The sequence below is a fragment of the Aythya marila genome (genome assembly GCF_965140915.1).
Source record: "Aythya marila genome assembly, contig: HAP1_HAP1_SCAFFOLD_229, whole genome shotgun sequence".
In the NCBI taxonomy this organism is placed as follows: domain Eukaryota; kingdom Metazoa; phylum Chordata; class Aves; order Anseriformes; family Anatidae; genus Aythya; species Aythya marila.
Window position 1 is genome coordinate 187,982 of NW_028136869.1, and position 27,514 is coordinate 215,495.

Genomic DNA, 27,514 nt, shown 5'->3' on the forward strand with positions numbered 1-27,514 from the left:
TGCAGCGACCATGAGATGGTGGAGTTCAGGATCTCATGCGGCAGTGTGGTGCTTTTACCTTGCTAGGCAGCTGAACTTCACCACAACCGCTCTCTCACTCCCCCTCCTCAGAAGAGGAGGGGAAGAAGAAAAGGAAAGAAACAACTCACAGGTTGAGATAAGGATACATTAATTAAAGGGAAAAATATTATTAATTAAACAATTTAACTAAAGGGAGGTAAAGGAAAAAAGGAAAAGGAAAAAAAAAAAAAAACAACAAGCAAAGACTGTGTGGAAGTGCAGAGGAAATAAATTAGTCTCTACTTCCCACAAACGAGTGATGCTTGGCCAAGTCCTTGAAGCAGGGCCTCAATGCACATAGCCGTTGTTTGGGAGGACAGACGTTTTCACAACGAGAGCCCACCCCTCCCCTCTTCTTCCTTTTTCCACCTTTTATTGCTGAGTGTGACATCATATGGTATGGAATATCCCTTTGGTTGGTTTAGGTCAGCTGCCCTGGTGATGTTCCTTTCTCATTTTTTTGCCCACCCCCAGCCTGCTGACTCTGGGAGGGTTAGAGAGAGCCCTGATGCTGTGCCAGCATTGCTCAGCATAAAACAAAACATTGGTGTGATACCACTGCTGTTCTAGCTACAAGTGCAGAGCACAGCACTGTATGGGCTGCTGCAGGGAAAGTTAACATCCCAGCCAGACCCAGTACAGGCAGGAGCAGAATACCGAGCCGAATTGCAGCCTTAGACTTCAGTAGGGCCGACTTTGGCCTTTTCAAGCATTTGCTAGGGGAAATCCCATGAGACAAGGTACTTGAAGGAAAAGGGGTCCAAGATAGGTGTTAGCATTCAAGGACTGCTTCTTCCGAGCTCAAGATCAGAGCATCCCAACAGGTAGGAAGTCATGAAAAAGAGGCAGGAGACCTTCATGGTCTCCCAACAGGGAATTGTTGGGCAAACTCAAGTGGAAGAGGAGATTCTACAGATCATGGAAGGAGGGACTGGCCACTTGGGAGGAATATAAGGCTGTTGTCAGAAGACGTAGGGAGGCAACTGGGAAAGCTAAGGCCTCCATAGAATTAAACCTTGCAAGAGGAGTCAGGGACAACAGAAAGGGCTTCTTCAAATACACTGCAGATAAAACTAACACTAGAGGCAGTGTGGGCCCACTAATGAATGAGGTGGGTGCCCTGGTGACAGAAGATATAGAGAAGGCAGAGTTACTGAATGCTGCCTTTGTCTCTGTCTATAATGCCAGAGGCTCTCCTGAGGAGCCCCGTACCCCTGAGGCCCCAGAGGAAGTTGGGGTAAAGGAGGAGTTTGCCTTGGTTGATGAGGGCTGGGTTAAGGACCAATTAAGCAAGCTGGACATCCACAAGTCCATGGGTCCTGATGGGATGCATCCGTGGGTGCTGAGGGAGCTGGAGGAAGTCATTGCTAGACCACTCTCCATCATCTTTGGTAAGTCGTGGGGAATGGGAGAGGTGCCTGAGGACTGGAGGAAAGCAAATGTCACTCCAGTCTTCAAAAAGGGCAAGAAGGAGGACCCGGGTAACTATAGACCGGTCAGCTTCACCTCCATCCCTGGTAAGGTGATGGAACAACTTATCCTTGGTGCTGTTTCTAGGCATATCACATGATGTGATTTGTCTTGATTTCAGATAGCCTTTGACACCGTCTCCCACAGCATCCTCGCAGCTAAACTGAGGAAGCGTGGTCTGGACGATTGGGTAGTGAGTGGGTAGTGAGGTGGACAGTAAACTGGCTGAAGGGAAGAAGCCAGAGGGTTGCAGTCAATGAGATGGAGTTGAGTTGGAGTCCTGTATCTAGTGAAGTCCCTCGAGGGTTGGTACTGGGACCAGTGTTGTTTAATATATTCATTGATGACTTGGATGAGGGAATGGAATGCACTGTCAGCAAGTTTGCTGATGACATTAAACTGCGAGGAGTGGCTGACATGCTGGAAGGCTGTGCTGCCATCCAGCGGGACCTAGATATGCTGGAGAGTTGGGCAAGGAGAAACTTAATGAAATATAACACGGGCAAGTGTAGAGTCTTGCATCTGGGCAAGAGCAACCCCAGGCACCAGTATAAGTTGGGGACCGCCCTGTTGGAGAGCAACGTAGGGGAGAGGGACCTGGGGGTCCTGGTGGACAGCAGGATGACCATGAGCCAGCACTGTGCCCTCGTGGCCAAGAAGGCCAATGGCATCCTGGAGTGTATTAGAAGGGTTGTGGTTAGTAGGTCAAGAGAGGTTCTCCTCCCCCTCTACTCTGCTCTGGTGAGACTTCATCTGGAATATTGCATCCAGTTCTGGGCCTCTTAGTTCAAGAAGGACAGGGAACTGCTTGACAGAGTACAGTGCAGAGCCACGAGGATGATTAAGTGAGTGGAGCATCTCCCTTACAAGGAAAGGCTGAGGGAGCTGGGTCTCTTTAGTTTGGAGCAGAGGAGACTGAGGGATGACCTTATTAACATTTATAAATATGTAAAGGGCAAGTGTCAGGAAGATGGAGTCAGGCTCTTCTCGGTGACATCTTAATGATAGGACAAGGGGCAGTGGGTGTAAGCTGGAACATAGGAGGTTCCGCTTAAATATGAGACAAAACTTTTTCACAGTGAGGGTGACAGAACACTGGAACAGGCTGCCCGGGGGCTTGTAGAGTCTCCTTCTCTGGAAAGTTTCAAAACCCACCTGGACATGTTCCTGTGTGACATGGCATCACCAGCTGGGTAGATGAGGAGAGAGCAGTGGATGTCATCTACCTTGACTTTAGCAAGGCTTTCGATACTGTCTCCCATGACATCCTGATAGCAAAGCTGAGAAAGTGTGGGATAGAATAGTGGACAGTAAGGTGGGTTGAGAACTGGCTGACTGGCCGAGCTCAGAGGGTGGTGATCGGTGGTGCAGAGTCCAGGTGGAGACCTGTGACTAGCGGTGTTCCCCAGGGGTCAATGCTGGGTCCAGTCTTGTTCAACATCTTCATCGACGACCTTGATGAGGGAATAGTGTCTGCCCTCAGCAAGTACAATGATGACGCAAAGCTGGGAGGAGTGGCCAACACGCCAGAAGGCTGTGCTGCCATTCAGCGAGACCTGGACAAGCTGGACAGATGGGTAGGAAGAAACCAAATGAGGTTTAATAAGAGCAAGTGTAGAGTCCTGCACCCGAGAAGGAACAACCACATGTATCAGTACAGGCTGGGGGATGACCTGCTGGAGAAGAGCTCTGCGGAGAAGGACCTGGGGGTCCTGGTGGACGACAGGTTGACCATGAGCCAGCAGTGTGCCCTGGTGGCCAAGAGGGCCAATGGGATCCTGGCGTGCATTAAAAGGAGTGTGGCCAGCAGGTTAAGGGAGGTGATCCTCCCCCTCTACTCTGCCCTGGTCAGGCCTTACCTGGAGTACTGTGTCCAGTTCTGGGCTCCCCAGTACAAAAAAGACAGGGATCTCCTGGAAAGAGTCCATCGGAGGGCCACAAAGATGATATGGGGCCTGGAGCATCTTCCTTATGAGGAAAGGCTGAGAGACCTGGGTCTGTTCAGCCTGGAGAAAAGAAGACTGAGAGGGGATCTCATCAATGTGTATAAATACCTGAGGTGTGGGAGACAGAGGGATTTGGCCAACCTCTTTTCAGTGGATTGTGGAGACAGGACAAGGAGTAATGGCTACAAGATAGAGCACAGGAAGTTCCGCAGCAACACGCAAAAGAACTTCTTCACGGGGAGGGTGACAGAGCACTGGGACAGGCTGCCCAGGGAGGTTGTGGAGTCTCCTTCTCTGGAGATATTCAAGGCCCGTCTGGACACCTACCTGGGCAGCCTGCTCTAAGGAACCTGCTTTGGCAGGGGGGTTGGACCCGATGATCTTTCGAGGTCCCTTCCAACCCCTTCAATTCTGTGATTCTGTGATGATTTAGGTATTCCTGCTCTGGCAGGGGGATTGGACTAGATGATCTTTCAAGGTCCCTTCCTATCCCTAACGTTCTGTGATTCTGTGAATAGGTTCGTGCCCAGTGCACCTAGCCAATAAGCACACAGAATCGGAATCCATGCAAAGGTCTTTAATTCTGCACAGAATTAGGTGCTTAGCGAACTTTTGGAAAGCAAACACGCTCTCACCTAGAAACACAGTTATTTATACATAGCTGCTTGCAAGACTATTATTTCCCTTTACTGTTTCAGATTGGTTGTTCTGACCTGCCTAACTTATCTCTATGGGGCATATGTCTTATGAGATCAGAAGATTCTAGATTTGTGGGGAATGCTGTTGTCCCATTTCCATATTGGTGGGAATGTTCTTTAATATATTAATGACCCTTAATGAGTATAAAGATTATGGTGGGGTGGTTCCTTTCTGGTCACGTCCTCATTTTTCCTGTCCTCCTTATTTACTGTACCTTGAGACTTTAAAATAAGGAGGTGTTTTTTAGTTTTTTGTTTGTTTGTTGTTTTTCCCATTGTATTTTCTCCTCCTGTCTTTTTGAGTAAGAGGAGAGAGCAGTCTGGTGGTGCTGAGCATCCCATTGGTGTTAAACCACTACTGCATACTGACCAGCAAATCTGTTTACACATCTGTCCTTTTTTATTCCTTTACCCCTCTATTTTCCCACACTTGTTCTTCCCTGAATCATCTAACCACCTTCCCTTTCCTGCTTCTGGTTTCTTCTCCAAACATTCTGTCATGGTAATCATAGAATCATAGAATCATAGAATATCCTGAGTTGGAAGGGACCCTTAAGGATCAAGTCCAACTCTTGACACCGCACAGGTCTACCCAAAATATTTCATATTTGAGAATTCTTGCTAAGAAGTTTATACTAACAGAAGGAACATTCTTTTGGACCAAAAGCTAGCATTTTGATTGTTTCTATCTCCCACTTCTCAGCTAAGATAAAACCATGTGTGCCACTCCTACAGGCCCCACTATAACGTCAATTGTGACAGTTAACAAGATACTTAAGGAGACCATTCCTTCCATGCATGGGTACTGCACTTTCTTGACATATAAATGATTGTCTGGTGTCCATTCTTCCCAAGAATGCACACCTGGCTTTGGTAACATTAGAATGATTTTCCTTACCTCTTTCCTTTCTTTGAAACAGTATATGTCATGTCTCTGCAAACACTGGATAGAGACCACAGGGACAGAGAGGGAGATGCTCCTCAAGCATTCTCTCACTATGATCATTCTCTCACTGTGATCACAGTTAATAAAGCTTCTGTCTGACCTGTCTTAAATTGTACTTGTGTTATTACGTGCTTGGAGTCCCGATACTCACCAACAATCCCATAATAAGTCCTGTACAATTCTGAACTGCTTTTCCCCTTCATCCGGTAATGTGTCCCACCCTCAGGTAGTGACACCCCTTAGTCCAAAAGATGATCTGGAGAGCTACACCTGCTGACTCATTGTGATGTGTTTCACACTGTCGTGGTTCCGCTCGAGTGGGCAGCCGAGCTCCACCACAGCCGCTCTCTCACTCCCCCTCCTCAAAGAGGAATGGGGAGAAAATATGTGAAAAGGGCTCAAGGATTGAGATAAGGACGAGAAAATCACGCAATAATTATTGTAACGGGCAAAACAGACTCGGCATAAGGAGATAGTAAGATTTATTGCCTACAACTAACAAGCGAGAGAAGTGAGAAAACAAAGGAAAAAAAACAAAAGCACCTTCCCCCCCCATCCACCCTTTTCCACCTCCTCCCCCCGAGCGGCGCAGGGGAACGGGGAATGGGGGTTATGGTCAGTCTACAGCACTTCTTCTCTGCCGCTCCTTCTCGGTCACTCTCGTCCCCTGTGCTGTGGGGTCCCACCCACGGGATGCAGTCCTTGATGAACTGATCCGGCGTGGGCTTCCCACAGGCAGCAGCTCTTCCAGAACTGCTCCAGATATGGGTCCGTACCACGGGGTCCATCCCTCAGGAGAAAACTGCTCCAACCTGGCTCCCCTACGGGCAGCAGCTCCTGCCAGATCACCTGCTCCTGCGTGGGCTCCTCTCCACGGGCTACAGGTCCGGCCCGGAATCTGCTCCGGCAGGGGTCTTCCACAGGCGGCAGCCTCCGTCGGTGCAGGGCCACCTGCTCCACCGTGGTCTCCTCCACGGGCTGCAGCGTGGAACCCTGCTCCACCGTGGTACTCCATGGGCTGCAGGGGGACATCCTGCTTCACCATGGTCCTCACTACAGGCCGCAGGGGACTTCTGCTCCGGCGCCTGGAGTACCTCTCCCCCTCCTTCTACACTGACCTTGGTGCAAGGCTGTTCTCCCACTCCCTTGACTCTCCCGGCTGCTGTGTGGCGCAGCGTTTTTTCCCTGTCTTAAATATGCTCTCACAGAGGCGCAAAACAACATCGCTTATTGGCTCGGATCTGGAAAACAATGGGGCCCTTCCCAAACATGGGGCAGCTTCTAGATCTTTCTCACAGAAACCACCCCTATGGCTCCCTGCTACCAAAACCTTGCCACGTAAACCCACTACATTCCACCCCTCGCCTCTGTTAAAAGCATATTTAAGACTACTCACAACATACTCTTACTTTACAATTATCACAACAACCTTCACGAAATTCACTTAAATCAAAACGAAAAAGAATTCACCACACCAAAATAAACATAACATCATCACAGCACCGACAAGGTGGACATTTTACACACACACCACCCCTCGTCCCTTCACCACACTAACATATCACAGTTACTGCTTTCTTAATTCTTCACAACTTGTACATTCCTAACAATCATCCTGCACATATTTTTGCCCGTTACTTCTACTAACTATCATCTTATCTCAAATTCCTTGAGCCCCACGTTGGGCGCCAAAAAAAGACTGTCGTGGTTCCGCTCGAGTGGGCAGCCGAGCTCCACCACAGCCGCTCTCTCACTCCCCCTCCTCAAAGAGGAATGGGGAGAAAATATGTGAAAAGGGCTCAAGGATTGAGATAAGGACGAGAAAATCACGCAATAATTATTGTAACGGGCAAAACAGACTCGGCATAAGGAGATAGTAAGATTTATTGCCTACAACTAACAAGCGAGAGAAGTGAGAAAACAAAGGAAAAAAAACAAAAGCACCTTCCCCCCCCATCCACCCTTTTCCACCTCCTCCCCCCGAGCGGCGCAGGGGAACGGGGAATGGGGGTTATGGTCAGTCTACAGCACTTCTTCTCTGCCGCTCCTTCTCGGTCACTCTCGTCCCCTGTGCTGTGGGGTCCCACCCACGGGATGCAGTCCTTGATGAACTGATCCGGCGTGGGCTTCCCACAGGCAGCAGCTCTTCCAGAACTGCTCCAGATATGGGTCCGTACCACGGGGTCCATCCCTCAGGAGAAAACTGCTCCAACCTGGCTCCCCTACGGGCAGCAGCTCCTGCCAGATCACCTGCTCCTGCGTGGGCTCCTCTCCACGGGCTACAGGTCCGGCCCGGAATCTGCTCCGGCAGGGGTCTTCCACAGGCGGCAGCCTCCGTCGGTGCAGGGCCACCTGCTCCACCGTGGTCTCCTCCACGGGCTGCAGCGTGGAACCCTGCTCCACCGTGGTACTCCATGGGCTGCAGGGGGACATCCTGCTTCACCATGGTCCTCACTACAGGCCGCAGGGGACTTCTGCTCCGGCGCCTGGAGTACCTCTCCCCCTCCTTCTACACTGACCTTGGTGCAAGGCTGTTCTCCCACTCCCTTGACTCTCCCGGCTGCTGTGTGGCGCAGCGTTTTTTCCCTGTCTTAAATATGCTCTCACAGAGGCGCAAAACAACATCGCTTATTGGCTCGGATCTGGAAAACAATGGGGCCCTTCCCAAACATGGGGCAGCTTCTAGATCTTTCTCACAGAAACCACCCCTATGGCTCCCTGCTACCAAAACCTTGCCACGTAAACCCACTACACACACCTGGACAATGAGGCTGCAGGTCTCCTGCAACAGTCCTGGGAGGAGCACAAACAAGGTATTCTTGTTGCTCAGATTCTTTGATTTGGATTCCTGCTTGCCATTGTAGCCCCGGTGCTCCTGTGGGATTGTGGAAATGGGCCTTTGGTGGGTTTGTTGTGCGCTAAAACATTTGGATTCGTTACCCAGTGTGCAATAAGCCAAATAATAATAAGCAAAGTTTACCATCGGACATTACTGTTCCTCTTCTTTTGCCAACTTGGCCCAATTCCCCTTGGCATGTTGATTACCCCATCCAAGTTCCTTATATTCCAGGATATTCTACACAATAGATAATGCTAGTTCTACATTCATACAATCCAGGTTACGGAACAGTGACTGGACCTAACAATAGTTGCCCTAGTAACAATTCCCCCCTTTGAGACTTATCTAACTCATATTATATGAGTCTCATCTTATTGCTTCCTAGGTCTATTAGTTTAGATCTTTACCCACAACTTTAGATCCAGAAACCAAGTCAGACATTGCCAGGCTTCAGAAAACCCATATGAAGCTATCAATTCAAAGTGGGTCTTCTGGCTCCAGGGATTCAAAAACGTTTCTCAGTTTCCTTAACTGCCTGGTTTCTCAACCAACAAAAGACTGCCATTGCTTTTAACCCCCTCATTTTCTAACTTAATGAAACATAACTTTAGCAAAAAGTATATCTATATATATATGCAGTCCATTAACTTTGGTGATTTTCAACTTTGAAGGCCCTGTTTTTTTTCAGTTTTCCATAGCTGTGGAGGAGCAGCTTTCACTTAGGTATAATGAATCCATGAATCAGTCTCTCAGTGCTTCATAGCAGTATTTGTCATTAACAGCAGCGGGTATAGTCCTTTCCACTTTTCAGCTAGGAGGTCGTCCCTCCAGGTTCGCAGTTAAACTTGATCTCCAGGAGAAAAGTGTACAAAAGGAGTGAACCAGTGCATCCACCATAATCGGCACCCTTAATAGTACGCATCTGTGGATGAGACTCAAAGCTTTTGTTAAAGGCAAAATATAATCAGTAAGTGCTTGATTCCCAGTTACACGCATCTAATTGGATTTTCCAGTTAAATTTACAGCATATGTTTTTCCGTATAGTAATCCAAACAGGCTTACTTTTTCCCAAGCCCTTGGAGTTATCCAAGAAACCGTGTTTCTTGGCACAATTTCCTTATTTGTCCTTTCAGTGTTTGGTTCGTTCTCTCTACTTGGCCACTAGATTGTGGCATCCATGGGGTACATAAGTCCCATTTTATATTCAATACTCTAGACATTTCTTTAGTAATCATTGCTACAAAATGTGGTTCCCTATCAGAAGACTGGCACTCCAAATCTCAGTATTATTTCTTTCAATAGACATTTCACTACTTCCCTAGCCTGATTGGTTCAACACAGGTATGTGATTCAGCACAGGCAGGCAACAGGAACAACCACAGACTTGCAGCTAAAATACAAAGAGTAGATTTATTCTTGTTGCCTTGCCAACCGGGGGATCCCTGAAGCAACACCCAAGCAGAGGCACATGAGCAGAGGCTCACAAACAGGGACACAGGAACTGCTAAACAGGGTCCATGCTAGGAGATCACCAGCCTGCTAGTTTCGCCTGTTTTTATCAAGGGTTCATACAGGTGCAGTTTTTACCACTGTGCTGTGATACTCACTGTGCTTCTTTGATCTTCTCTGTACCAAGGCCAGGAGCACAAACGCATCCAATAGGGTGCCCCGAGTCCACCAAACACCTATGTTATCTATGCACAGATGTGCTACTTGCCAAACACACAGAGCACAAACAGCATCAGTCATAATTTATATGTTTTCTACATTGCTGCTCTTCAGACTTTAAGCATTCCCAGCTGCAAGGTCACTTGAGCCTATTTACAATCCTCTGTGCCAGTCTTCCTTTCTGATCCCATCCTCCTTGCCAATCTTCCATTTTTAACCCATTCTTCCCAATAACGGGAAAACTTCTGGCCAAACAGAAAATATAATTCAAGTAATTCCCTTTTTTTACCTCTCTAGGAGCAGGTTTTACCTGTATTTTATGATTGTTTTTAAGGCACAGCTCATAATTTTGAGTTATACTTTCTGCAATCAGTAACATCTTAGTTCCAATAGCATATCTTTTGACACTCTCTACCAGAGCCTCAGCTCCCATATGGGTTTCTGGATAGACCTGAGTCATAAGTTGTCTCGTTCTTTCTGGTGTAACAATGCATTGTCCATGGGCACTTATCTACCATCCATTTGAGTCTTTCACACATTTTAATAGCTCAGCCAGCTTGACTTCCTTTTCTGTATATTCAGGAACTGTTATCAGTATTTTTCTAATGGGTAGCAGGAGATTTTATAGTCATCTCATGTCATGTCCCGTTGTTGTTCCCCCCCCCCATGGCTGCTCGTTTGGCAGCTTCATCTACCTTTCAGTTTCCCTTAATAATATCTGAGTTGACACTTTGATGAGCTTTGCAGTGTATTCTGACCACCACTTTAGGTTTCTGAACTGCCTCAAGTAGGTGTTTGTTGAGGATTTTTTGAAACAGCAAGGAGGCCATGACTTGCTGCAGCTAAGCAAACCAAGCCACCAGGACGACTACGAGGAGTTGCCATAATAATGTTCCCTTATTGCCCAATTGAGGAATTAAAAATGTTGTTGCCAGCAGCTGGCTTCAAGCATGGGATCTATGTGACTGCTAATCACAAGGGGGTTGTTTTCTTGCAGGTGGGGTTGTTTTCTTGCAGTTGTTTGTCTGAGTGCTTTCGACCAATAATCTTGTGTGAGACTCTATCCGCCCCTGCTAAATTTGCTATAAAAGTCAGGCTATTTGGGTAATAAAGAGAGAGCATGATCTGACCATATTGGTATGTGTCATGACTTCGGCCGTTCTTCCTGCAACAGGTGTTCAAGACCAGGTTGGACAAGGCCCTGGGCAACCTGATCTAGTGGGTGGCATCCCCATGGCAGGGAGGCTGGAACTAGATGACCTTTAAGGTCCCTTCCAACCAAAGCCATTCTATGATCTGTGATCTATGATCAGTGCATTACTGGCATTACTGGTAACTTCTTTTTCTTCTTGCATGTCATGATAAAATGTCTGTTCTGTTTGGCTATGTGTCCACTTGTATTGCTTCTGTAGTGGTGAGAGATTTGGAAAGCAGAATCTAGTGAAGTGAAATTCTGAGCTAAAGGGGAAAGGGATTGTAACAAAAGACTCTCCATAAAATCTTATTGTCCTTTATGATGACCAGTACTTTCTAAAAATAAACCAGCATTGAAGATTTGGCAACCACTCTCAGAGAGATTAGGTCTTGCAATAAATACATTCTAGGACATCCTCCTTGCCCCCCTCCCCGCCAAGGGTCAAAAAGGTATTTGTGCTTTCAATTAAATGTCTTTTATGCCCACAGTCTTTTGAGAACCATTGTGAACAACTTGAATGTATGCATGAAGAGAACAGTTTAAGAACCTGGTTTTGCATCTGTTGTGGTTTAACCTGGCCAGCAGCTAAGCACTACACAGCTGTTCGCTCACCCTCCCCTCTCCCTCTCTGGGATGGGAGAGAAAATCAGAAAGAAATGAAAGCCTGTGGGTTCAGATAAAGACAGTTTATTAGGGCAGAAAAGAAAGGAAAATAATAATAATAATAATGATAATAGTACTACTAGTACTAATGTGTACAAAACAAGTGATGTACAATGCAATTGCTCACCACCCCCTGAACAAAGCCCAGCCTATCCCTGAGCAGCCGGTCCCCCCACCCCGACCAGACACCAGTGTGTTATCAACATTATTCTCATCCTAAATCCAAAATGCAGCACCCTACCAGCTACTAGGAGGAAAATTAACTCTATCCTAGCTGAAACCAGGACAATATCCACCTCTTATTCCATATCATTTATGTCATACTCAGTTTACACCCTTTCCAGTACGTTCCAATTAATCACCACTTTTCATATATGTATATACAATGTCCACTGAGTTTGTGTAGTCCGTGACTGACTTCGGGCGCCATCTGTCACAGCAGTTTTTTAGGGCAGAAGAGATGGTGTGTGATGTTGGATTATCTCCAGTTAAAGCCTGTTCTCGTTCCATCACACCGCCGTGCTTATCCAATTCTATCAAAATTCATTCATCATCACCTATGTGGCTGTTACTGTGATACCATTAATAGGACACTGACATATAGCAATCATGGTAGTGATGACATACAGTATTTGATAATAATTAACTAATACAATTCAACTCATGGACTATTCTCACACAGTATTAAATCCCCTTGAGGTACACACTGAACCTCTCCATTCCTTTGCATTACCTACCAAGTGCATCCTGGTTTTTGAGCAAAAGCAATCCCATGAATGGGTTTGCCTTTTCCTGAGGCAGGAATAGCCCAGACTGTCTTCCCCAGCATGTTTTTTATGTGCACTACAGGGACTTTGTCCCCTTCTACAGTGCGTAACAGGTTTGATTGGGCAGGTCCAGCTCGGTTGGCAGAACCCCTAGTGTTGCTGCCAGTTGCTCTGCTTCCATTGTTGTAACCACCCTCACGGGGCATTTGCTACCATCTATGAACCAGTATAGAGATAGAGAACTGGTCACTTTTCTCATTCAGCAATATCTAAAGCCAGCTGGATGGCTTTCACTTCTGCAAACTGAATCGATTCACCTTCTCCCTCAGCAGCTTCTGCAGCTTGATGTTGCAGAACAGAATGAGAAGCTGAGAAGTCCTTGGCTTAGTGTAAGCACTGCTCTGCAAGAATTAAAACATCAGTGCGATATCAACATTATTCTCATCCTAAATCCAAAACACAGCGCCATACCAACTACTAGGAGGAAAATGAACTGTATCCTAGCTGAAACCAGGACAGCATCACAGCCAGGGTTCCTCTAAAAAGACAAAGCTTGCTCCTGGGAGAGTTGAAGATGGCAAAAAGGTTTACCTGAAGTATTGCAGTCTTGACTGATTAGGGAAGAGAGTTATGTCAGGACTGTAAGTGCCATCTGTTTCTCCCAGAGAAGCAGAGAGTAAAATTCCTCAAAAGTGTTGAGTTCTACTATCAAAGTGATGCTTTACAGAGTACTTAAGACCTAACATATTGTGTGGAATGGATTTCTCCTTTCTGGCTTATTAACCTGTCATCTATCAAACTTTAAGACTGTCCTGCAAAACTTGTAAAGGACTTTTTAAGGCATGCTTCTCTCAGGTGCATGCGAAGTCATTGAGAGGAAAAATAAAAATAATAAATGAAAGTCGCTGTGGCAGTAAGGTTCCCTTAACTTTAAGTGTGTGTTTAGTTTTAAGGTAAAACTAAACAAAACAAAAACTGTAATGACATCTCCCAAAATACTTGGTAGGAATAAGGAGTTTCTCTCCTCTGCCAAACCCCTACTCTCATGCTACCTCAGTGGATGGTCTCAGTGGTGATACTTTAATGAATATTCATATCTGATTTCATTCTCCTTCCCACACTTCTCTGGTGAGATGAATGAGAAGTTGCTTTGAGGATTCAAAGAGCACTAAATGAACTTAATTTTACATGCAGGTACATACAAGCAATTAGTAATCCTGTGTAACCAGACCTACTCTCTGTGCTGGAACTGACATATAAAGAGAAGTTTTAAAGCTGAAGGGATTGCAGATGGGATTTGAAAATTTTACTTTTGGTTTCTGTGGTATTATTAAAAGCAAAATTATAAAGTGGGTCTTGAAAAGGTGCTAAAATTAACAATTTCATTTGAACACATTTACTACTTTAAACTCGTGGCCATCTAGATACAGGATTAGAGTATGATATTTAAAGTATAAGAATCCTTGTTAAGTGATCAACTTTGAGTGATGTGGTTTGTGATTTGTTTAAAGTTGTTTTTTTTTTGTGTGTTTTTTTCCCCCCTCACTTTGTTGTTTCAGATTTGTCCAATATGTGCAGCGTTACCTGGAGGGGATCCTAATCATGTCACAGATGACTTTGCAGCTCATCTTACACTGGAACACAGAGCTCCTAGAGATTTAATATCCTTTCTTAAGTTGAGGGAAAAGGATTAGATTGTTCCATATGATAGCTGTAACTACTTGTTTTGACTTTTGTAGTCAAGCTACATCTGTTTTGCTTATTTTTTAGAATTGGTATTTGGTTGTTGGGGATCTGCATGTCTGAAAATACATATATATATAATCAGATTGTGAATGGGCTTTAGGTGTAGCTAGCCAATGTTGGTGTGTGTTTGTTTTTGTTTTATTCCTGATAGCCAAGCCTTTTAAAGATGTTTCTGACACTAATCTGCTTCTTTCTGCACTGCAGCTTTTACCCTCATTGGTCTTTAGTTCTGATGCCATTTTTGTGTATGTGAAAGTAATACAAATGCAGTAGTATATTATAGATAATTATGTGATTGAAAGCAGTAAAACACAAAAGTGAAAGGTAATGCAATAATTAATGTGTGCTCTTGGTAAGAACAACAATAAAAATTTGTAGATTATTTTGAGTATTTATTTCCTAATTTTGATGTTAAAATCATAGAATCATAGAATATCCTGAGTTGGAAGGGATGCATAAGGAGTCCAACTCCTGGCACCACACAGGTCTACCCAAAAATTCAGACCATATGACTAAGACTACAGTCCAAATGCTTCTTAAACTCTGACAGGATTGGTGCTGTGACTATGTCCCTGGGGAGCCTGTTCCAGTGCGTGACAACCCTCTCAATGAAGAATCTCTTCCTGATATCCAGCCTGAACATCCCCTGTTGCAGCTTGACTCCATTCCCTTGAGTCCTATCACTGGTCACCAGAGAGAATAGATTGGAGCCTGCCCTTCCGCTCCCCCTCGTGAGGAAGTTGTAGACCGCAATGAGGTCTCCCCCTAGCCTCCTCTTCTCCAGCCTGAATAGGCCAAGTGACTTCAGCCGCTCCTCATGTCTTCCCCTCTAGGCCCTTCACCATCTTTGTAGCTTTTCTCTGGACACTCTCCAACAGTTTCACATCCTTTTTGTACTGTGGTGCCCAGAACTGCACACAGTACTCGAGGTGAGGCTGCACCAGCACAGAGTAGAGCAGGACAATCACTTCCCTCGACCGACTAGCAATGCCATGCTTGATGCACCCCAGGATACAGTTGGCCCTCCTGGCTGCCAGGGCACTGCTTGCTCATATTCAGCTTGCTATCAACCACAACCCTCAGATCCCTCTCTGCGGGGCTGCTTTCTAGCGTCTCGTCGCCCAGCCTGTACATATAGCCAGGGTTGCCCCATCCCAGGTTCAGGACCTGGCACTTGCTCCTGTTAAACTTCATGCGGTTGGTGATTGCTCAGCTCTCCAATCTGTCCAGACCTCTCTGCAAGGCCTTTCCAACCTCAACAGAGTCTACAACTCCTCCAAGTTTAGTTTTGTCAGCAAATTTGCTCAAAACACCTTCTAGTTCTACATCCAAAACGTTTATAAAGACATTGAAGAGGAATGGCCCTAAAATGGAGCCCTGGGGGACCCCACTAGTGACCTTCCGCCAGTCTGATGTGGCGCCATTTACTACAACCCTTTGAGCCCTGTCCGTCAGCCAGTTGCTCACCCATCGGATGATGTTTTTGTTTAGTTGCATGCTGGACATTTTGTCCAGTAGGATCATATGAGAAATTGTGTCAAAAGCTTTACTGAAATACAAACAGATCAGAACAGCTGGTTTCCCTTGATCAGCTAGATGGGTGTTCTTATCATAAAAGGAAATCAAGTTAGTCAAACAGGACCTACCCCTCGTGAACCCATGTTGGCTGGGACCAATGACTGCATTGTCCCCCAGGTGCGCTTCTTGTTAAGATTATCTAGGGATAATCTTCTCCATAATTTTACCAGGCACTGACATGAGACTGACAGGCCTGTAGTTACCAGGGTCTTCTTTCTTGCCCTTCTTGAAAATTGGCAAAAAACATTTGCCACCTTCCAGTCTACTGGGACGTCTCCAGATTCCCAAGATTGTTGAAAAATAATTGAGAGAGGTCCCGCAGTGATGTCAACCAGCTCTCTGAGCACCCTGGGATGAATCCCATCGGGACCCATGGACTTGTATGGATCCAGGTAGAGCAGCAAATCCCGCACACGTTCAAGGTTGAAGAAGAAGATCCCTAGTCAGCCAAGCCGGCCTTCTGCTCCGCCTGCTTGACTTCCAGTAGTTTGGAATTGCCTGATCCTGTGCTTTTAGGAGGCAGTGCTTAAAGACTGACCAGCACTGATGGATGCCAATGCCTTCAAAAGCAGCTTCCCAGGGGACCTTGCTAACTAGTTTCCCGAGCAGCAAATCCTTATGTCTATTGAGAAATGTGCTCTGATTAACATGCATCATCAGTTTAAAGTACCTAGTATAAAACTTTGATCCAGAAGGCAGAAAATCCATCCTGACATTTTTTAAACATGATAAAAAGCCTGAAAAAGATTAATTTGCTGTTAGCAGCACTGGGTACCTTGGGTTCAGATCTATAGGTCTGACTGGCACTGTAGCTGTGGTTGCATTACACTTAAAAAGTTGAATCATTATTCACCTAGTAAATGTTTTTGCTGTTTAATACTTGATAACAAATGTCTTTCCTTAACTGCTTGTTTATGATGAATCTAGTGGTGTTCGACATGTACGTAGAATGTTTCACCCAGGCCGGGGTTTGGGAGGCCCTCGTGCACGTAGATCAAACATGCACTTTACTAGCAGTTCCACTGGTGGGCTTTCATCTTCTCAAAGTTCATATTCTACAAGCAATAGAGAAGCCATGGATCCTATAGCTGGTAAGAGTTGTAACCACTGATTTTAGCCCAGTTTCCTTCTTAAATAGACTTTTAAATAAAATCCAAGATGATAATAGTTGCTTTGTTTTTCTGTGTTTTGAAGTTGAAAGTGTATATATGTTTCCCACTGTCATCGTACTTGAAGGATGTTTACTGATGAACAGTATCCTTGATTGGATTGTCTACCTGGAACTTCTGAAGCAAAAACCACTGCCCCTTTAGCTTGTGCTTTTAAATTCAGAGACTTCTAGGCTCATTCCCATGACTGACCTGTTCACAGGTGGTATAAAAGAATGGTTGAGGTTGGAAAGGACATCTCAACATAATTTAGTCCAACCCCCTGCTCAAATAAGGTCAGCTATATCAGGTTGCCAAGGACTGTGCCCAGTTTGGTACTGAATATCTTCGTGGATGGAGACACCACAACCTCTCTGGACAACCTGTTATGGTATTTGACCACCCTCACAGTAGAAAAGTGTTTTGTTGTTTTCAGATGGATTTAATTTGTTTTAATTTTGACTCTTGTTCTGTCAGTGAACACTACTGAAAAGAATCTGTCTCCCTCTTCTTCATTCCCTCCCATCAGATATTTATAGAATCATAAAGTGGTTTGGGTTTGAAAGGACCTTAAAGATCATTTAGTCCAACTCCTCTGCCATGGGCAGGGACACCTCCCACTAGATCAGGTTGCCCAAAGTCCCATCCAACCTGACCTTGAACATTTCTGGGAAGGGGCATCCACAACCTCTCTGGGCAACAAGTTCCAGTGCTTCACTACCCTTAGAGTAAAGAATTTCTTCCTTATATCTAATCTAAACCTACCCTTTTTTAGTTTTATGCCATTACTCCTTGTCCTATCCCTACACTCCCTGGTAAAAAGTCTTTCTTCATCTTTCTTATAAAGCCCCCTTTAAGTATTGGAAGGCTGCAATAAGGTCTCCCTATAGCCTTCTCTTCTCCAAACTAAACAACCCCAGCTCTCTCAGCCTTTCTTCATAGGAGAGGTGTTCCAGTCCTCTGATCATCGTGTCCCTCCTCTGGACCCACTCAAACAGGCCTATGTCCTTCTTATATTGGGTGCCCCAGAGCTTGTTGAGTGTACTCCAGGTGGGGTCTCACAAAAGCGGAGTAGAGGGGGAGAATCACCTTCCTCAACCTACTGACCATGCTTCTTTTGATGTAGCCCAGGATACAGTTGGCTTTCTGGGATGCAAGCGCACATTGCTGGCTCATGTTGAGCTTCTCATCAAACAACACCCCCAGGTCTTTCTCCTCAGAGCTGCTGTCAGTCCATTCTCCACCCAGCCGGTATTTGCTTGAGATTGCCTTGACCCAGGTGCAGGACCTTGCACTTGGTCTTGTTGAACTTCATGAGGTTCTCATGGGCCCACTTCTCAAGCCTGTCAAGGTCTCTCTATGATGGCATTCCTTCCTATTTAAATGTCATCTGTACCACACAGCTTGGTGTCTGCAAACCTGCTGAGGGTACACTTGATCCAACTGTCCGTGTCATTAATAAAGTTGTTAGCCAGTACCAGTCCCAATACAGACCCCTGAGGGACACCACTCATCACAGGTCTCCATCTGGACATTGAGCTGTTGACTGCAACTCTTAGAATGCAAATATCCAGCCAGTTCCTTATCCACCAAGCGGTCCATCCATCAAATGTATGTCTCTCCATTTTAGAGACAAGGATGTTGTACAGGATGGTATCAAATGCTTTGCACAAGTCCAGGTAGATGACATCAATTGCTTTTTCCTTGTCCACTGATATAGTCACTCCATCACAGAATGCTGCTAGATTGGTCAGGCACAAATTGCTCTTGGTGAAGCCTTTTTGGATGTCTTGAATCACCTTCCTGTCTTCCATATATCTTAACATAGCTTTCAGGAGGGAGGATCTTTTACATGATCTTTCCAGGCACAGAGATGAGGCTGAGTGATTGGTCAGTAGTCCCCAGGGTCCTCCTTTCTACCCATTTTAAAAATGTTTGTGATATTTCCCTTTTTCCAGTCACTGAGGACTTTGCTTGACTGCCATGACTTTTCAAATGTGATGGAGAGTGATTTGGCAACTACATCAGCCAGTTCCCTCTGGACCCTGGGATGCATCTCATCAGGCCTCATAGACTTATTTATGTTCAGGTTGTTCAGGTGGTCTCAAACCCAATCTTCACTCATACTGGGAGAGACTTCATTACCCTAGCCTTGAGGTTCAGGGACTTCAGAGATGTGGGAAGAGTAGATTGCCAGTGAAGACTGAGGTTAAAAAAATAACTGTTGAGTACCTCAGCCTTCTCCATGTCTATTGTCACCAGTTCTGCCATCTAATTTATCAGGGGGGTACATTCTCTTTAGTCTTCCTTTTCTGGCTAATTTACCTGTAGAATCCCTTCTTGTTATTCTTTGCATCCCTTGCCAACAAGGTCAGCTCCAGCTGTGCCTTGGCATTCCTGATCCCATCCCTACACATTCGGGCAGCATCCCTATACTCTTCCCAGGCCACATGTCCCTGCTTCAACCAGCAGGTCCTTACTCAGCCATGCTGGTCTCCTGCTTTCCCTGCCTGATTTCTTACATGTGGGAATGGAGGGCTCTTGTGCTCTATGAAAAGTGTCCTTAAAGAGCTGCCAGCTCTGAACAGTTATACACATCGATAAGATTTCCCACTTTAGCCTTCTCTTTTCCAGGCTGAAGAGTCCCAGGTCTCTTCACCTCTCTTCATATACATGTATGAATATATTTTTAAATGTAGTTGTTTCTAACCACTATTACCTACTTCAACTTTAATTTGCTGTATGCACAGAGATGTTTATGGAGGAAATTAAGAATCTTTATTTTTTTTTAGCACAAACTAAGTGTGTACTTGGGTTCATTGAGATGAAATTAGCTCAATTAGAATATTACTGATAGACATTAAAAAATGTAAACAGCACATCAGATTAAAGTTTGAATGTTAGGCTTGCTGATTTTTAGGAGGTCTTTTAAGTCTTTTTAAATTCTTAATTAATTGTATTTTTGTAAGTATTTTGTGTCATATTTTGGATAATTTTAGGAGAATTTTGAAGGGCAAGATGTCTCATTTTTAACTTCCAACAATCGTGCAGACATGTTTTTAAGATTTACAGATATAATCTGTAAGTATGTGTTGAGTTTTGTAATTTTCAAGAATAATTTCTCTATAAAGATTTTTTTAAATGACCAAGAAGTTGGTTTATAAAAGTTCTATAATTTCTTCTAATACAAAATCTTAATGGCATCAATATTACACTGTTATGGGGAAAGATGATAAGTGTCAGGAAAACTTAAGAACTTCCTGCTGTTATCTGCCTTTATTTTAGTTGCTGGAAGGGCATGAATGTTTAAATTGGAGCTTCTCATTGTTGTTGGGCTGTGATTCCTTGAAAGGCAGTGAGACAATTTAAGAACACATCACTCTAGAAAGAGGAAGCTGCAGCTCTACCCTCCCTCTTTCTATAAGCATAGTCCCCTTGCCTCTGTTGTGCTGGCTTGAGTATTCTTCAGGCCCTCTGTGAGCTGATTTAACTCATTGAAATGGCAGAAAAAAAGTAGTAGAATAATTTAGATTAGAATGGACCTCTGCAGGTTGTCTAGTTACAACCCCTGCTCAAAGCAGAGATCAGGTTGCTCAAGGCCTCTTTCAGTTGAGTTTTGAATGCATCCAAGGACAAAGATCCCACAACCTCTCTGGGCAACATGTTCTAGTATTTAACAACCTTCATGTTTAAACAACCCTTTAGATGTAATAGGAATTTCCCATGTTTCCTTCTCTGACTCTTGTCCTATTGCTGTATACCTCCGAGAAGAGTTTGGTTTGGTCTTCTCCATATCTTCAATTGGTAGTTTCAGAGTAATTTCAGACAGAAATAAGATTTCTTCAAAAGTAGTCTATTCCAATCTGAACAAACCCAGTTCTCCCCACTCTTTCCTCATGTCCTGTGTGTTTCAGCTTCCTGATCATCTTGGTGGCCCTTCACTGGACTTGCTCCATTATGTCCATGTGTCTCTTGTCCTGGGGAACCTAAACTGAACACAGCACTCTGGATGTGGCCTTGACAGTGCCAAATAGAGGGGAAGAATCGCTTCCTGGGACCTGCTGGCTGCACTCCTACTAAAAATATTGCAGCAAAAGAGGAAAAAAAGTTTTCTTTTGTCTTAGTGAGTTAAGTTAAGTCATGTGTTTGAAAAGCACTAGAGTTCATGCAAGAAGGGAGGATGTTTGTGTGTCCTGGAGTGCAATACTTATTACTGTTACAGTGGATGTTAGTGCAGCTCAGTTAAATGTGAAGTGACTGCCTTGGTTTCAGCCTCACAAGGCCTTCCCATTTAGGAGCATAAAAGGTGTAATAAAATGGCATTCCTTTGAGTCTTGTCTTTTTTTTTTTTTTGGGGGGGGGGGGGGGTTGGAACTTATTTATTTATTTACTTATTTATTTGCATTTTGAGAATGTAGTGCCATCTGATTGGGTGTCTATCTCATACCAAGCCTGTGTCTCAAGCTCAGATCTGCTACTGCCATCTGATTGGGTGTCTATTTCATACCAAGCCTGTGTCTCAAGCTCAGATCTGCTACCAGGGTACAGTTAGGCTATACTCAAAGTGATTTTTTTCAAAGTGAGGATAAGTACAGCAGTCTTGATTGACAGCGTTATTAGTCTTCCCTTTTTATTGGGGTAATAATTAGCACATACTACCAGAAGTTAGAACTTGTGCTTGTAACAGATCTCTAAACATTATTTATTTTTCTCTTTGTTGTAGTTGTCAGTAATTAATGAAATAAAATATTATTGGTAGCTAATCTTGATATGATTAGCTGTGCTGATTAAAAGTGACTTGAGCATTCCAAGAGTTCCTGATGAAAGAGCAACTGCATTGGGCTTTATTCCCCTAAGAAATGCCTAGTTTCAAAGGTTTATATCTTGAAAGTAAGATGGAAGAAAAATTTTTATGACCTATAATAACGACTTGTATGAGGGTTGGGTAGATGGAGAACAAATTAATCTTCTGTCCTCCTTGCATCAAACACATCAAAGTAGTACTCACAAATTTGTTTGGAATATAATCTGTAGTAAATGCAACTGTACTGAGTTTACTGTAGTAAACTGAGCAATAACTTATTATTAACATTTATTTTAGGAAATGCTTAGCATGGACAGAATTTGTCGGTCTTGAACTTTGGAAGAAAGCAATTCATGCCATATTTTATTTATTTATAATTGTTATAATTTCTTTATTTCCAGCAGAGGTCACACACAAAAAAACACCGCTGAACTATATATTTTCTAGAAATGTCTGAAAAGAGTCTCTGATTTTTCTGTCTTTCTGCAACACAGCTACCCTCTGGAATATGTATTAAAGGTGGATTTGGGGGGGAGAATAAAACCACCAACTGAAGTGAAAATTGAAATGGTTTCTTAGTAACTACTTTGACTCGAAGATAACATTTTAGAAAATTGTTGCACAGGATATTGCTTATAGGACATTTCTCATAGGTTGACTCTTATTGGTTTAAAAAGCTTTAAGCTTTGAATCTTTTATGCACAGTTCTTTACTCTAGATGAGTCTTAATCTTCCTTGCCCTATGGGTTTTGAGATATGGGATGCTTGTAATGGATAGCCCATGAAGCTTTCCAAATCAATATTTGTTCATTAATTTCATTGATGAAAGGTTTTAGAAAGCAAAATAATTGATATACTGGTATTCAGGACATATTTATGTTGTTGCATGGTATGTATTCAAGCAGATTTCACCGTAGAAACTTTTCTCTCTTCTGGCAGAGCTTTTATCTCAGTTATCAGGCGTGAGACGTTCTGCAGGGCAGCTCAATTCTTCTGGCCCTTCTGCTTCTCAGTTACAGCAGCTGCAGATGCAACTGCAGTTGGAGCGACAGCATGCTCAAGCAGCAAGACAACAACTGGAGACTGCACGCAATGCAACTAGACGCACTAATACAAGCAGCATCCCCACCACTCTTACACAATCTGTAGCAGCAACCAATACATCTAACACAGAAAACATTCAACAGACTATCCAGAATTCCCAGTTTCTTCTTACAAGGTAATTTATTCTAGGGGTTTAACTCTTCTGCCATTTCTGTTTTCCTTGTCCCTGTTATAGACGGAGTTTGGTGAAACTACTATGCATTTAGTTTGGCATGTGCTTTAGTATAGCAAAGTAGGGTCTTTAACTACAGATAAATATATCCCAAGATTAACAGGCCAATCAGTGAATTTTACAGAATACGCTGATGTTAGAGGTCAATAGCTGTTGTAGAATATCTGTAATTCATAACTTAATGTAAAAGAAAAATATTTCACACTTTAGTGCAGCACCATTAAAAGCAGTAAACTTCATCCACTTAATTGTTCTTAAACTTGATTACTGTGTACTTAAAGATGTGGTAGTAGCCTGTGCTTTGTCAAAATATCAGAATAACATTAAATAGCACATGTTGTGTACTGAATCATAAGAAATGTGATGTGTTAACATTTTTCAGTTTATGTGCAGTTAGGTATTTATGCACAAACTTATAATACAGTCACAAAAATTAGATAGAACCACATCGTTAGGAGTAAAGCAAAACCAAGGAAATGCTATCTGAGTAGTAGTTTGTAGCTGGCCTGAAGGGAATTCTTCTATTTTCAGAAAAACAACTCCCAAGAGTTGGCTGCAGAAATAACCCATGGAGTCTCTGTTCATGAAAGTGAGAGGCAGTCTCACAGGGATGCTGCATTTCATCTATGTGTCTAGGAACGTATTTAAAGCTTTAGACTGGAATATGGATTAATTGTTTTCTGCAGGCCTTGGAAAGGAGGTTAGTCTGTGGTGGTTCCACTCGAGTGGGTAGCCGAGCTCTACCACAACCACTCTCTCACTCCCCCTCCTCAAAGAGGAATGGGAAGAAAATATGATGAAAAGGGCTCAAAGGTTGAGATAAGGACAAGGAGATCACGCAGTAATTATTGTAACGGGCAAAACAGACTCGGCATAGGGAGACAGTAAGATTTATTGCTTATTACTAACAAGCTAGAGAAGTGAGAAACAAAGGAAAGAAACCAAAAGCACCTTCCCCCCCCCATCCACCCTCTTCCACCTCCTCCCCCCGAGAGGCGCACGGGGACAGGGGAATGGGGGTTATGGTCAGTCTATAGCGCTTCTTCTCCGTTGCTCCTTCTCGGTCACTCTCGTCCCCTGTGCTGTGGGGTCTCTTCTACGGGATGCAGTCCTTGATGAACTGATCCGATGTAGGCTTCCCACAGGCAGCAGCTCTTCCCGAACTGCTCCAGATATGGGTCTGTACCACGGGGTCCATCCCTCAGGAGAAAACTGCTCCAACCTGGCTCCCCCATGGGCAGCAGCTCCTGCCAGGTCACCTGCTCCTGCGTGGTCTCCTCTCCACGGGCTACAGGTCCGGCCCAGAATCTGCTCGGGCAGGGGTCTTCCACAGGGGGCAGCCTCTGTCAGTGCAGGTCCACCTGCTCCACCATGGTCTCCTCCACGGGCTGCAGCACGGAACCCTGCTCCACCATGGTACTCCATGGACTTCAGGGGGACAGCCTGCTTCACCATGGTCCTCACCACAGGCCGTAGGGGACTTCTGCTCTGGCGCCTGGAGCAGCTCTCCCCCTCCTTCTTCACTGACCTTGGTACCTGCAAGGCTGTTTCTCCTCTCACTCTCCCAGCTGCTGTGTGGCGCAGCATTTTTTTCCCCTGTCTTAAATATGCTCTCACAGAGGGGCAAAACAACATCACTTATTGGCACAGCTCTGGTCAGCAGTGGGGCCCTTACCAAACATGGGGCAGCTTCTAGATCCTTCTCACAGAAGCCACCCCTATGGCCCCCTGCTACCAAAACCTTGCCACGTAAACCCACTACAGTCTTATAACTTGAGCTATATAGCTGTATGAGTTGCTTACAGTTTCAGCCATGGAACTTCTGACAGATTCCTATTGAAGTTTGTAGTTGAGGTACTATGTTTTTGTTTCCATTTGCAACATCTCATTTTCAGTCCTGCTGTGTGTCTGCTCCTAGGCAGTGAATAAATATTACTTGCTGTTTTTCAATTTCAAAAGAAACATAAGGAATATTGCTTTACTAAACTGTGCTTGTTTATCCTACTACTTCTTATAAAACAAGAGCATTTACAATAATATGTTTCAAACTTTTATGCTGATAATGTTAGGGGAGAGATCTTAAAAGGTAGTGTTATTTAATAGGAAATCTGTAATTAAGGCTGAAGGTCAAATACAGGTTTATATATAAAATATTTTGGATCAAAAAAGCAAATAAGGAACTTACTATTAATAAGCAGAATACATAGCTGTTTCAGAAAGTATAGTTAGATCCTAGAGTTCCTCTGTAGAAGAGTTGCCCACACTTAGTCCATCTCTTCTGGGAGGTTTAGAATATTGATTTTCAAGATTCAAATGGGGGTTTTGGGTGTTTTTCAATTGTATGTTGGGAAAGAGAACAGATAATTAAACAGTTGCTGTGTCTAGATACCTGGGTTGGAACAAGTTATTGCTGTCATGCTTATTTTTATCTAAACTCATAATAATATCTCAATCCAAAACTTTTTGAAAATAATAACTTTAATGAAAGTATGTGCAAATGTCAGTCATTGATCTTGTGAGCTAGGATAGAACTGGAGTAAGTTCCTCAAATCCCTCTGAAGGGTAAGAAACTTTGGAAATAGCTATTTGTTCCTTCAGCCTTAGAATCCACTTATGTGAATTTTTTTATAGTAACTAGGAGCAAGTTTGTTAAATGTCTGTATTCTTGTTGCATCAGGAGTGCCAGGCATTGTCAGATATGCATGTGTCAAAAGTGCAGCAGTACCTAGGCTGTTTTCAAACGGAATGATTTTCAGATGTTATTCAGCATGCATCAGTCCAACTGTTAGGCTTAGTAATATCATCAACAATATCATCAATGGGCTGTCACTAACTGCAGGTCTTCTCTCTTTCTGTGCTGCTATGCAGGTTGAATGATCCTAAGATGTCAGAAGCAGAGCGTCAGTCAAAGGAAAGTGAACGGGCAGACCGTAGCTTATTTGTTCAAGAGCTTCTACTATCTACTTTGATGCAGGAAGAAGGTTCCTCCTCAGATGAGGATGAGCGGGGAGAAATTGCTGATTTTGGTGCTATGGGCTGTGTAGATATTATGCCTCTAGATGTTGCTTTAGAAAACCTAAATTTAAAAGAGAATAATAAAGGAAATGAGCCTCTTCTGCCTCCTTTTTGATGGCATCCCATTTTGCAAACAATGTCCTCTGTGCTGTATTTGCCAATGAAATTGGACAACAACTATCTTGGGTTTGTTTTGGTGATTGTAATTTTAGGTCTGTTGCTCTTGTTACATTGTGTACATTCAAAGGAAGAGAGAAAAGATATATATGATAATCATTTCCACTTAACCAATTTTTACTTTTAGCAGGTAAATATAGGTTGCAGTGCAGAGAAAAAAGTTCTGTGTCCCGTAGCTTGACATGCAAAAAGCTCTCCTAATACTCCACATTCAAACTGAAGGGGAAAAAATGAAAAATCTCTAATGAAGCTGCTGTGTGTATTTATGACTATTAATGAATAAAAATTGCTTGGATGGTTTACCTTAACTACTGCATGATGTTTTTTGCAGCGTGCATGAGTTTTAGTGACCTTGTCATTAAAAAAAAAAAGTACAAGTAGTAAAAGTATAAAATCCCAAAGCTTTCCTATTATTCAAAGGTAATGTGACAAAAAAGATTAATACTCACTAGCAGTTTGTAGCGATGAAGTAGCCTTTGAGTAACATATGACCAATGACCTTTTCTATGTACTCTCCCTGTGTATTAATGCAAACTCTGCAGTGGGCTATATTGTTATTTCCAGGGTGTGGTGTTTTGCTATACTGTAACCACTATGATGCCCTGTTAGCCATCATATTCATATGGAATTCAACTTTTTATACATCAGTAGGAGACAAAAAAATAACAAGGGTCACTACTGGGAATCTACCACAAAGAGCTTCTGTGTGCCCTAAAAACAAATTTCATTCATAATTCTTAAAAGCTTTCATTTTTGTGTTTAATTTCTTTTAACTGTTAAATATACTTTACTTAGGTGTAGATGTTGCATATATTCACTGCTGGGGGAGAGGGGGAATTAACCTGGATTATGTTATCTTAGTTCTAAGTCTTCACAGTCCTTATCATTTTGAGTTATTTATGTATTTGCTTCATAGCTTGCAGAGGCTTCTCAGTATCAGGAAAGCTTGAGGATTTGATTCCCAGATATCTCCATATGTTATAATTGAGTTCTTAATGCTAATTTCCTATTAATCTTTATTTATTGGGTTTTGGGGTTATATTTCTGACATAAAAAAAATAAAGTGTTTTTGAGTCATACCACCTACTTGCCTATACTGTTAATCCTATATGCTTTTAAATTAGTTTTTGTGTTGTGGGGTAGACCTCCTTTGAACATTCTTTAATAGTTTTGTATCTGTCTTATATCGTGGCACCCAAAACTGCACACAGTACTCAAGGTGAGGCCGCACCAGTGCAGAGTAATGTGCGACAATCACTTGCATCGACCAGCTAGAAATTCTGTCCTTAGTACATTCCAGAATATGGTTGGCCCTTTTGGCTGCCAAGGCACACTGTTGAGTCATAAACAACTTGCCATCAACCAAAACCCCAGATCCCTTTCTGTTGGGCTGTTCTTCAGCCTGTCGTTCCCCAGTCTGTATGTACATCCAGGGTTGCCCCTTCCCAGGTGCATCATCACTGGACTAGGGAAGTGATTGTCCCCCTGTACTCGGCTCTGGTGAGGCCTCACCTCGAG

The 27,514-nt window shown here is 43.7% G+C and overlaps 1 protein-coding gene across 1 annotated transcript in view; it reads left to right on the forward strand.

The window, feature by feature from the left end:
* LOC309891415 (E3 ubiquitin-protein ligase KCMF1-like) overlaps positions 1-27,039 on the forward strand; it is a 133,919-nt gene extending 106,880 nt beyond the window's left edge. The window contains exons 4-7 of the mRNA XM_082785786.1: positions 13,812-13,913; positions 16,493-16,667; positions 22,468-22,747; positions 25,673-27,039. Coding sequence (XP_082641912.1) covers positions 13,812-13,913; positions 16,493-16,667; positions 22,468-22,747; positions 25,673-25,934 — 819 coding nt within the window. The 3' untranslated portion in view covers positions 25,935-27,039. The remainder of the gene's footprint in view (positions 1-13,811; positions 13,914-16,492; positions 16,668-22,467; positions 22,748-25,672) is intronic.
* The last annotated feature ends 475 nt before the right edge of the window (positions 27,040-27,514 follow it).